General features: G+C 48.0%; 1 protein-coding gene across 14 annotated transcripts in view; it reads right to left on the bottom strand.

Annotated features, from left to right (window-relative positions):
• The window catches only part of LOC119163139 (cell adhesion molecule Dscam1), a 187,275-nt gene that overhangs the window by 18,438 nt on the left and 156,283 nt on the right, over nt 1-12,554 (bottom strand). For all 14 annotated transcript variants that reach the window (XM_037415084.2, XM_075874127.1, XM_075874129.1 and 11 more), the window contains 3 exons: nt 10,020-10,168; nt 9,220-9,342; nt 3,343-3,507 (listed from right to left, as the gene is read on the bottom strand). In XM_037415084.2, the coding sequence (XP_037270981.2) occupies nt 3,343-3,507; nt 9,220-9,342; nt 10,020-10,168 (437 nt within the window). The remainder of the gene's footprint in view (nt 1-3,342; nt 3,508-9,219; nt 9,343-10,019; nt 10,169-12,554) is intronic.

Here is a 12,554-nt window from a genome sequence, read left to right on the forward strand (position 1 = left end):
GCGCCAATCTAACCGGCTGCGCCTAAACGACAATGTGCGCGTGCAACGCCAAATTTATGCGAGTTTTATCACCGACCGAGCAACTTGTGTTGGCTACACAAGGAACGCAAGCGCGTCCATATCAACTTAGTTCGGTGACCTCGTATTTCGGTTCTTGCATGAATCCACGTTATCAGAATGCATGAATCTTGTTGAGGTGGCGTTTCTTTTCATACCTCATTATGGGACTACATATATGTTTAACAGAAAAGCTGTTAGTCAAACAGTAAATACGGCCGTAATGTGGCAAAAAAAAAAATAAAAAATCGCCGCGCCGTTACCAAACACCGCCATCGCGCATCCTCTGCGATGGCGACCGTCGAACCATAGAAACTAAAAAAAAATTTAATATAAGAATTAGCTTCAACGGCGTAGCAGTGGTTGCGTAGCAGCAATTTGTCATGCTTTAATTGTAATGCCGCACGCGCTCCTTTCTATTTTTGTTACCTCACCATTGCGTGTGTAACGCTGCCTTGAGGAAATCGCGCCCCTATGACTAAGAACCATCTAGATAATCTTAAATGTTCGGATAAGATTACCCGTACATAGAGTTTGTTCTGAAACTTAGGTGGCCGCTAGCGATGACGCTGGAATTTTCGATGGCGTATGTATAAATGCCGACGCACTTCACTGCTTGGCAGATTATCCACGGCCGACGCTCTGGTTTGCTACTATCAGTCTACATCGTGAATCGCTTGTAGACAGACATTCTGTTTTCCGGGCGCAGGTTCGCCCCGCCAGAAAAAAAGTTCACTCACGAAAACAGCGGCTGCGCCTCAGTCAACATCACAGCCCCGTGAGAGTATACGAAGGCTGGAAGCTAACTCCTTTGGATCCGACATCGCGACACTCTACAAAACGCTGGTTTTAAGAGAATAAGTACGGCCGCTCCAGGGAGAAATCCTCTCATCGCACAATCTTTTCCCGTTTAGAGCGCACCACGTAGAAGGGTTTACGAGCCGTGTGCTGGTGGTGCTTGCCGATAGTGTGCGCGCCGGCTGTCGCAACTACGCCCTTAGAGGCTAACTTCACAGCTGTTGCTCAAGCGACCCCCACCCCTCCCTCGCGTCTTTTCATGCTCGTCGAGACGGGTGGCGTGTTTCCATTGTACTTGAGCATTCGACGGCAGCTCTAACACGCGGACAGAAATCGGCCGCTTCGCCTAACCTCTGCTTGAGCAGCGCTAATCACCCTCGCGGTTCTCATGTTAGCTGTGGCACTTCAATGACGAGAAGATAAGTTTTTACATTTATTAACCTCCTTGGTTTTAGCAAGGTTTAGCGAGGGTTGGGCCACAGCGCCATGAACTAGAGGCGGTGAAAGGTGGGAACAAGACGCGAAGCGCAGGCCGTAAGAGAGTGCGCGCGTACTGCTCCTCTGTACTTCATCATATGTTCATCATATAGAAGTACCGCCATTCAGCGGACATTCCAAGGACTAAACGAGAGGTGGCACGGTCGGACTATACTCCGTTTCATACATCAGGTGCAACGATGTGCAGGTTAGCGAGACTTCTTTCAATAAATGCGTTCGCACTAGAAAATAGTACGATGATTTTTCCATCTGAGGAATGCTTTCATTTCATCTTTGCTCTTAATAATAAATAAACATGCTTTGGCAGTCGCAGGTAAAGGCGCCCTGTTATACTGCCGTCTATAAGTTGTTCTGAATCACTTAGCTAGCGTCTCTTTGTTCTCACCTCTTGATGTTTTATTGGTCGCCTTTCGCGACGTTGTCTCGCACGAGCGTTTGCAACGATGAAAGACTAGCACTAGACGAGCGTAGTCACATACCTTGGTGACCGAACTTCTTGCATAGCCTCCACAGCTTTGCACCTGATGTATGAAACGGAGTATAGTCCGGCCGTGCCACCTCTCGTTTAGTCCTTGGAATGTCCGCTGGATGGTGGTGCTTCTATATGATGAATATGTGGCGAAAACATGCGAGATGGCGGAACTTGGAGTGTTCACTAGATGTACCGATGGATGGTCAGACGCACGCAAGGACGGACGCACGGAAGGACGGAAGGAAAAACGAACGGACGGACGGAGGAGCGGACGGACAGACGGACGCTTCGCCCCACTCGTCATCATGCACTCCGTGGATATGCTGTGATTTTTTATTCTTGGGTTGTAACCGACTATACTTTTTTTTTTCTATCGCATTGTACAGTGCTCCCCTCCTAATTGACCATTTGCGGGAAAACCACTGCGCATGAGCAGTAACCGCACAGGTAGCGTTCCTGTACAGGCGTTTTGGTTTTGGTTGGAAATCATCAGCCTGGCGTTCCATCAATATGACCCGTAGTAACGGCGAACACTGCTGTTTTCACGCTAACACCGTACCTCGCAGACGGTGCACAAGCCGTCCTCACTGAACCGATAGTTAATCGACAGACATTTCAAGGTTCAACTTCAAGTGTATAACATAATGTTCTTCTTAAAAGAGCAGGCGTAATGAGCCTGGCGAACCGTCGAGGTAGCGGAGTGCAGGTATCACCTCACTTGGTTATTTCTCAGGCTGAAACGCGAGAAATTCTTGTTTTACACCGTGTATACAAACGTCAACAGAATGGTTTTCTCCTTTACCTTCTTGTTTCAGTAACGGGCATGCGTTTTTGGTCCTAAAGCAACAAAACAAGCGTTTTGTTTTCCAACCAAAAGCGAAGCTTTCCTGTTTACACGACAGGGGGCGCTCACTTTTCCGCAAATGGTCAATTGCGATCCTTCCTCTTTGCCTTGCTGGAAATTGGACCTCCATTCAGGTGCTTAGCAGCGGAGCATTTCAGGTCTTAAACGCGAAAACGCCGCTGATGCGTTCATATCAAACCAACCACTAAATGCGGTAACGTCGAATGACGTCCAACCTCGATAAAAGATGAAATTTCCATATCAGAAACGGTTGATCGAGGGCAAGCCCTACGATCGAAAGATAATGAACTATTGGCAAACTGCGCATACAGATACTTGTGACCAGCGCTGTTTTAAAGGCCTGTTTTTTCACGCTGACCTGAGCGAGGTTTTTCGCGTACGACAGTGCCACTGACATATGCAAGTTAAGGCGCACGTTTGTGTCCCGGATTACCATTTTGTATTGATACCCACTCATTGTAGAGTACAGCGTACGCTAAATCGTCGAACAATTCTTCGGAACACATAAAATCCCACTTGAAGCGTGCTTTCCGTAGATCAAGCTAATCGAATGCGAAAGCCACTGTTCTAATCCCCCTATTACACATTGATGTAAGATAAGCTATGCAGAAGACGCAGCTCAATATGATTGTGCGCAGTTATGGCATCGTACCTTCGGAGGCTGTGGTGAAGTGCACCGGGTCTGAGGGCTCGCCGAATCCGACCGAGTTCTCCGCGAGGACAACGGCCGTGTACTCGGTTCCCGGATGCAGCTTGGTCACCGTCAGGCTGGGACGCAGTCCGTCCACTTCGCGTTCCTGGAGAACGCTGCCCTTGCCTGAAATACGGAAAAGAGGCAACGAATTAACACTGATTCAGTGCTTTATATATCGCTCGCCGTTACCACGCGGCTGCCTTGATCGCGACGTATACGGTGGCAAACGCCTGCTCCATAAAGCTTAGTTTCACAATACAGACGTCAAGGTGACAATGACAGGTGAAGCTGGTGAAGAATAAATGAATACAGGGCCTCTCCGAAAAGTAACAATTTATTGATCGCATCGGTACATACTATCTTAACATCAAAGTCGTCTCCTTGGGGGTCGATACACCGCTCCCAGCGCGACTCGCATGCTGCGAAGGCTCCCTCAAAAGTCTTGTCTGTGCCTTCTTTCAGAGACTATAATTACTCACTTTAACATAATATCATAATACTGTTATACACGTGTTATAATATCTGACGTTTTCGAACGAAAAGTAGCAAAACTATTTCATTCCCCTCTGCGTGGGAGGTCAAGCTCGCTTTGGAGGACTTGAACCAGCAACGACGTCTTGTCGCCAGGGCCAAGGAGGCAACGAAGGCCACAGGGTTCCTGGAATGAGGACACCTCCCTCCTAAGGTGGACGGGGAACCTACACCGCTACACCGTTTCGAAAAATAAACGTTTATTCCTCCTCCCTTCTGCGTGTACCCATTATACCGGCGTTTTAACAGCTATAGCGTTCGTGATCATCAAATAAGTGCTGCTTATGTTTGCTAATATTAATCGAATGCTTACGCCAAGGTATACAGCCGGTCAAACTGCGAACCTGGCTTTTGTCCTTTACTAATATCGCAGTCCCGCTATTCGCGTGTGATTCTGTTTATTTTAGGGACGAAGCTCCTTATGGCGAAACCTGGCCGGTGCTCGAGCGGTGGCGATCGTCGACCATCCCCTGTACCCAGTAGCGTCTTTCTTTTATACAATAGATGGCGCTGTAACACAAAGATGCATGCAAACTGCAGTTAGGTGATGATATACTAGATGCGGCTGTACGCATTCTAGATCTCGTTTCCGAGATGGCGCTGTCCCATAAACATGCGTATAATATGGCGACTAGAGGAAGGTACGCTAGATGGCGTTGGCGGTGCAGCTGCTCTTTCTAAGCTGTAGAAGGGATGCATCCCTTCTGATCAATGAAAAGATTAGAAGGAAGGGAGCTCAATGGCTGGCAGAAGTACATAAAAAAGATAGAAAGGCAGCTGCGAAATTTTGGAACCATCTAAACTCCCTAAGAAATGAGACGAGCCTGGAGCAGAGTTTTATAACTACAGCCCAAGGTGCTAGGCTAGAAGGGGACGAAGCTATTGAATATATAAGAACAAGGGTGACAGAAAAATTTCAACAAAGAAGTACTTTATGCACCACAATAGACAAGGACGAATCAAGTGGTGCAATGGCTCCATTTTCACAACAAGAGTGGGAAAGGGCTGAAAAAAGGGTTCCTGGTAGTACATCAACAGGCCCAGATGGCATTCCAATTAGGCTGATAAAGACATTAGGTCCGAAGTCTAAGCAGGCTTTGAGAGAGGCAGTGAGCAAAATAATAATCGATGGTGAAGTTCCCAATGGATGGAAACTTAGCAGGATGAGCATGATCTATAAAGGAAAGGGGGAAAAAGCTGACATAAACAACTACCGTCCTATAACAGTGACATCAGTGGTCGACAGGCTGGCGATGCAGATTATAAAGGAAAGACTGCAGGCGTGGATAGAGGATGAGGGGGTGCTGGGGGAACTGCAGAATGGGTTTCGGAAACACAGGAGGTTGGAAGACAATCTGTTCTCACTGACGCAGTGCATCGAAATAGCAGAAAAGGAAAGCGGGCCCCTGTGGCTAGCATTTTTGGATATCAAGGGAGCATACAATAGCGCGGTTCAAGAGGAATTGTGGAGAATACTGGACACACTAGGCGTGGAACATGTAGTCACTAATCTTTTAAAGGGTATCTATAAAGGTAACACTGTAGTTATAAAGTGGGAAAAACAGGTATCCAAGCCAGCAGAGGTAAAACGGGGGCTTAGGCAGGGGTTCCCCCTGTCACCCTTATTATTCATGATGTACCTACAAGGATTGGAGGCAAAATTAGAGGGAAGTGGACTGGGCTTCAACCTCTCTTTAGTCAAACAAGGAAAACTTATTGATCAGGCACTACCAGCATTAATGTACGCAGATGATATAGTGCTAATGGCCAACAACAAGGAAGATTTGCAGAGATTGATGGACATCTGCGGTAATGAGGGAGATAGGTTAGATTTTAGATTCAGTAAGGAAAAATCAGCAGTCATGATTTTCAATGACAACGAAGGTAGTGAGCTTAGAATACAGGAGGTCACGCTAGAGATAACAGATAAATACAAATATCTGGGCGTATGGATAAGCAATGGGACCGAGTATCTGAGGGAACACGAAATATACGTGACGACTAAAGGTAACAGGAATGCAGCAGTCATGAAAAATAGGGCACTGTGGAATTACAATAGGTATGATGTTGTGAGAGGAATATGGAAAGGGGTCATGGTTCCTGGGCTGACGTTCGGCAATGCGGTCTTGTGCATGAGATCAGAAGTTCAAGCAAGTTTAGAAATTAAGCAACGTGGAATAGGTAGGCTTGCTTTAGGAGCTCACGGGAATACACCAAATCAGGGAGTACAAGGTGATATGGGATGGACATCATTTGAGGGCAGGGAAGCTAGCAGCAAGATAAAATTTGAGAAACGATTGAGAGAAATAGGGGAAGAGCGTTGGGCTAGGAAGGTTTTCAGCTACTTGTACACGAAGAATGTCGATACAAAATGGAGGAAGCGAACCAGGAAGTTGACTGGTAAATACTTAGAAAACAGCAGGTGGCCAAACCAAAAAGAACTATCGGTTAAGAAGAAAGTGAAGGAAACGGAGACTGACATGTGGAGAATGGGCATGATTAAGAAGTCCGCACTAGAGATCTATCGAACTTTTAAGCAGGAAATTGCCAAGGAAAGGATCTATGATAATACTCGGGGTAGTTCTCTACTGTTTGAGGCCAGGACGGGAGTACTGCGAACCAAGACATATCGGGCCAAATACGAAGGGGTAGACACAGTATGCAGTGCGTGTGGAGAGGAAGAAGAAATTGCCGAACACTTGATAATGTTCTGTAAAGGGCTTCACCCTATAGCTCAGGATGATGGCGCAGAGTTTTTCAAAGCACTGGGGTTTAGGGACCGGGAGGGCAAAATAAACTTTAAGCGGGTAGACTTAACCAGAAGGAGGTTATCTGATTGGTGGCTAAAGTCAAGACACGAGTGAAAATTAAACTCTTCACTGCAAAGTACGAATCCTCAAACTCACTTTTTAAGGAAAAAAAAATAAATATAGTTTTTGGTTCATTAGGTGTTACGGCTTGGTGGCGCTAGCCACCGCCCGATGTAAAGGGTACAGCCATATCCATCCATCCATCCATCCATCCATCCATCCATCTTCGATTGGCTGCTGCGCGTGGCTCCGCCCGCGCACCCGTTATCTCTTTTTTCTCCTGGATCGTCGCCGTACGAGTGCGCTTGTCGGATCGCGCCGCTTGGCAGGCCGTGGACGACAAGGTGCGCCGAGTGCGGATGGCCGCTGCAGCTCGTGCTCGTCGGCAGGATCCCGAGGTACGGAAGGACGGACGCACAGACGGACGAACGCATGGACGCTTCGCCCTACTCATCATCATTCACTTCGCGGATATGCTGTACTTTTTTAGACGTGAGATATCTGGCCCATCCGTTGAAAGAACGCCTCCTCTATTTCATTCAATGCCAGTGGAAACGCGCTCTTCAACAGGAGCCATTGGTCCGTCTTAATTCAGAGAGGTCGCGATGCCACGCCACATGAGGGGCAGGGCGGCTTGTATCACACGTCCCTCCGAACGCTTTTCCCAGGAGAAGCGATAGACGTGCGTCCTTCTCCAATATCATACGTGTGTCAAATTCGTTCCTACATGCTCCTTCTTTGTGGCTGGAAGCAATGTCGCCCCCACCTCACAGCGCCAGTTATGCAGCGGCGTTATTGTGACGCGTCCCCATTGGTTGCCCGTATAGCGCCGTGTAATGCCGTAAAGCAACGTAAAACAACGTAAAGCAACGTATCAATTCAGAGCTAGCGTGACGGCGAACATTGTGATAACGAGGAATGCAAGACGCCTCCCCACAGATCTGTACACAACTGAAAAAAAAATTTAGTTCATATGGTTTATGTCGTAAGGCACTACATGATGGTTTCTCTCCCCCATGACCGCAAAGCACAAGTGAAGGCTATAGGCGATGGGCGAGAGCAGGAAAGGGCTAGAGGAGAGGGTGGTGAGCGGCTGAATCAGACGATTCTAGCTGGCATTTCTAAAATACAGGAGGGGCTGGTCGAAACATTGGACGTCCGGCCGCGTCGTCAGGATGAATGGTGCCGAAATTGTCACGACGGTAAATACCGATGTTGAATCGCGAGATGTACAACCTAATATCAAATAAAAGTGAACTCAGAGCATGTTGCAATTGAATAAACGTAAATTAAAGTGAGTCGTGATTGAACAACGTATGCTTTACAGTGACTTGAGTGGTTCGCGTGAATTTTTGTACAACAATTAAGAGAAAAATGATTTTTCGCGCATTAGTAAAGTACAGCTTCAGAACCGCGACACGACTCATGGGAAGCGAGAAAATGCGGGTGAAGACGCCACCTTGAGATTGCCGCACCGAACACTGTGACGTCATAGATATTGAAGGCGTCTACTGGGTCCTATACGTATAGCTTCTAATCTATGAAAATGAAGTACAAGTTCCGGTGAATTTCATCGAGCGAATGTCGCGAAAATATGAAAACTACATTTCGAAATTTGTTACCTTATGCGCGGAGGTTTCGGTGCGAACTTTAAAGACAAAACTTCAACCCTAATTTTCTCTGGTAATAATGAACTTACGATAGTGAACCACTTGGCATTGGGGCTTTCAGAGTGCAGTTCAGCTATCTAAATCAAGTCATTGTTTCTCTTTGGTGTCTTTTTACAGCGAAACTCTTAGATGTCTCATTAAACGCGAAAGGTGACCGTCGGCGGTGGCATCAATACGAAGGGACTCTATAAATGATCTTGTAATGACGTATTCGTGGCGTCGCTGGTCGACCATACTTATAACCTCATTGTGACGCCTCTAATAGCCAAAGCTTGTGACGACACCGTGACGTCATATCGTTGCGTAGTCAAATGACATTGTTGCTTGGTGAAAGGTGGTCGATCTTGGTGGCAGTGCAAAGCCACGTCTGGTGCTGGAAGGTTTTGACGAGCCAATAGAATCGATCGAAACTAATGTGGCTGTCGCCTTCGAATTGTCTAAAGGGAACGCATGACAAACTGCGCGAATATTTTTTTTCTTTACGTATAGCTGAATGAAGATCATGTTCCCTCGTTCCCAGCCTCGGATAATCCGCGTATTTATTCGGCGCGGATAAACATCTCGCATCTCCGGCAAAGAGAATTATCAGTCGGTCAACGCCTCGCCGTCGGCCAAGATCAAAAGCCAGCACTCGGCTACTTGCCGACGAGTGGCCTTTCGAGAGGCCGCACTGATAACGTAACCGCCAATCGATAGCGTTCTCAGTTAAGGGTCGTATAGTCTCACCCGTGGCGTGTTGAGAAAGCGTTCACGCGAGCAGTGCACACAACTCCTCAGCGGGAGCGGTGAGCTTATCTGATGCCCAGACTGTGGGCGTTACTTACCCGACTTCTTCCAGTAGCGCACCAGGTAGCGGGTCACCGTCTTGCTCGACTGCGACCACTTCATCTGCACGTGGCGGCTGCCTCGCTCGGTTACCGCCACGTTGGTGGGGCTCTCCGGTGGCTCTGTGGCGAAGATAAGATCAGCCGAGAAGATAAGGAAAGAATCAACTTGGATTGGTACTCGGTCCAGAGCGAGACACGCATCCACACGAAAGAGAAATGGTAAACCTGGAACGTGATAACCCGGCTTGTTTACGTGCATCACTTTAGAAGAAATAAAATCGTGAAATCCTGATTTAGCAAACTAGTGGAATCCGGCTTTCATTGGGATCGATGATGAAGCGTTGTGCAAGACGCTCAATGCTCTGATGATAACAGGCCTCTTTTAATTTGCAGCCACAGTAAGTTCAATTGATTTCTTATCAGCGGTCGCCAACCACCGATGACAACGTATTGCTGGAATCTCAGACTCGGAAAGATATCTGTATAATATGTAAAACACTTAAGCCTAAACGCACAATATATACGCTTTGTAAAACAGTTGCATGCAAACGGGGCGTATTCTGGTCACACAAGAATAACCGCCATTGATCTCGCATGCGTTTCCTTGCTTGTTCTGACGCCGCGCGCCCGGTATTTTCGCATCATGCATGAATGATGTACCGGCTAGTCGAGTCCCACGAAAACCCACCATGAGAATAAAAAGAAAAAGCACTTAGCGAGTATGAGAAAAGTGCTCTGTAATTAGGTTAAGAAGCAGCACTACAAAAGTATTGGTTGCGTAACTCGCCAACACGCACCGAGTACGGCCAGCTTGAAGACGTCCCTGGTCTTCCCGTAGTCGTTCTTGGCAATGCACACGTACTGCGAGGCGTCCTTCTTCACGGTGTTGTGGATCACCAGCACAGACTGGACGCCAGTCGGCGTCACTTCTTCGTGAGTCTCGTACCTGAAAAGAAAAAAGAAAGCGCTCATTTGTACACATGTTTTGGTACACAGGTTTTGGGATACGGAATCACCTCGTCTTGAGTATAAATTCACGACGAGATGAGTCCGCGTCATTGTGCAAACGCGATGTCTTACTGTTGTAAAGTTGTTACGCAGTGATGCTACTGAGGCCTTCCGACTTGGAGCAGTTTTCGGGGAAGCGAAATTTCGGAGGAGCAGAACTTCCCATTTTGGAGCACGTAATTTTGCATCTGTAAGCGCTCTGGAGCAGCTAACTTCACATCTTGGAGTACAGCGGAGAAGTATGTTGTAGGTACATTCAAGGATATGAATAATTACTTTGGGGCTCTGGTGACGGGCTAGACATATTTTGATTCATAGCAAATCTCATAGGGCTAATGATTTTAGGAGCACTCACCATTCCGCTTGACGATGCCAGAACACGGCGTCATCCAGTTTACCATTGCGGAACAACTAGTTCAGCTATCATTTTTGTACGAAATGAACAGAACAGCGGTTCAATAAAGTTGCGCTATATGAAATAAGATTTTAAAATACCCTTATGTGGTTAAAGCAGATATAGTATATATATCACTGGGACATTTTGTTTGCACACCAAAACTCTCTTAGTGCTCTTTTTAAAGCAGCTAAAAAACTCACAGGGTAACTCATGCATTCACCTAGGACGACTAGAAGGCGAAAGCGATTTTGTTTTTATTGCGATGGCGATAAGATGGACATTCTCGGCTAAATTTTGCCGTCACCTTCACGTCTTGTCTAATGTCCAAATCGATGACGTCCCCCGCTCATCGGACACGCGAGTAAAAGCGCGCGAGCGGGGCGACGAACGCGGCTGAAGCAGAGTTGAAAATGGCTGGCCTATCACCGTTGCACTGAAAGCGCATGCCATTCCTTCCTCCATAGCGCATGGGATAACATCACCTCGCGCGCTAAGCCTGCCACCGATGGCACCTCGCGCGCTAAGCCTGCCACCGATGGCTACTCAAGCAGAGAGGAACGCCCCGCCCGCCTTCAAAGAGCATAGATGAGGGGAGGGTGCCGCTAGAGCAGCAACCGGGAACTTTGACGTCAAGGTGGCGATCGCTGGCGCTATTTCGGCAGGCATCAGAGACGGCTTTCTCTTCAACGCTTGTTATCTCAACTCGAAAAGACTGCGAAAAGTGCTTCGCTCCGCAAGGCTGCAGTGCCATCTTCACGTCATTTTGGAGGTCCATTCGTGCAGCCGTCAGCAGCTTTCACACGAGCGCTCCGCCGCGTGTCCTGCAGCAGTTTTGATTGACGCTGACACCACGACCGTTTGGGTTGGGTTGCCAAGATGCTAACCTGACATGCTATCCAAGCCTACCGAGGTAATATCTCGGCAAAAACGCCCGGCACTTCGCGGCTGGCATCAATTAAAGTAGTCCTGGCCAAGCATCGAAGTGTTCGTGTTAAAGGTGCTCACGGCTGTACGTGCATCGGCGTGCGGGAGGTACGTTCCGGGGTCTCTGGTCATCCAAGTCGCCCCACGGATCTGGAACACGTTGGTTAAAGCGACCATGGCAACTCCCGCTGCCGAAGCGGTTTTCGTGGTGGCAGTTTTCTAAAAGGCAAGTAGATCTGATAGCACAAGTGGACGGGCCGTCCCGTGAGGCCTCGACGCGCCAGCGATTCCGCCCTTCGAGCGACGCAGCCGTCCACTCACTATAGAACTAAGCAATAAATGCGATACCGTGATGCTTAATATTCTTTAATCGTCAGCAATTGGCCCCGGAAAAGCGACGGGCGGACGAGTAACATGGCGTAGCCGCTTCACCGTAGGCCTTCCGACACCAGGACCGCCAGCGATGGACCCGCTACTGAAAGCCGCCATTATGAAAACCGAATTGCGGCTGCTCTGACCAGGAGACGGGATGACATTTTACAAAATCGCTCGAAATATTCGCATTGGGACCCTAGCACTCACTAGCTTGAAAGCGCAGGACCTTTTGAGGACGCTTACCGCAAGAGAGATCACAAACACGCGCATGTGCTGGTCAAAGGAATCCCGAAAAAGCTCGTCTGCGGATGAATATCCATGAATGAAGTATATTTGAGAAAAGTGCCAACGCGTTCCCACTGTTCACGTTCTCTTCTGTAAGCTGCTGCGGATAGCGCGTGTGCTGCTACGGAGGACACGCTGAGTGTCGTGTGTGTTACTCGGGTGGATGAGTGAGCGTTTCTGTAAGCGTGTGCGGGAGTCAAGGCTGCGGCAATGATCTTACAATATGATGTTACAGAGATTTAGCGTAAGTTTTTGGAAAAGCTGTTATCAGGAGACCGGATTAGCGGACTCAGTTTGCGACTTCTTGCGATGATTAGCCAGCCCGCGGTTTAGAAGACAGCTT

The sequence above is a fragment of the Rhipicephalus microplus genome, chromosome 9, assembly GCF_043290135.1.
Source record: "Rhipicephalus microplus isolate Deutch F79 chromosome 9, USDA_Rmic, whole genome shotgun sequence".
In the NCBI taxonomy this organism is placed as follows: domain Eukaryota; kingdom Metazoa; phylum Arthropoda; class Arachnida; order Ixodida; family Ixodidae; genus Rhipicephalus; species Rhipicephalus microplus.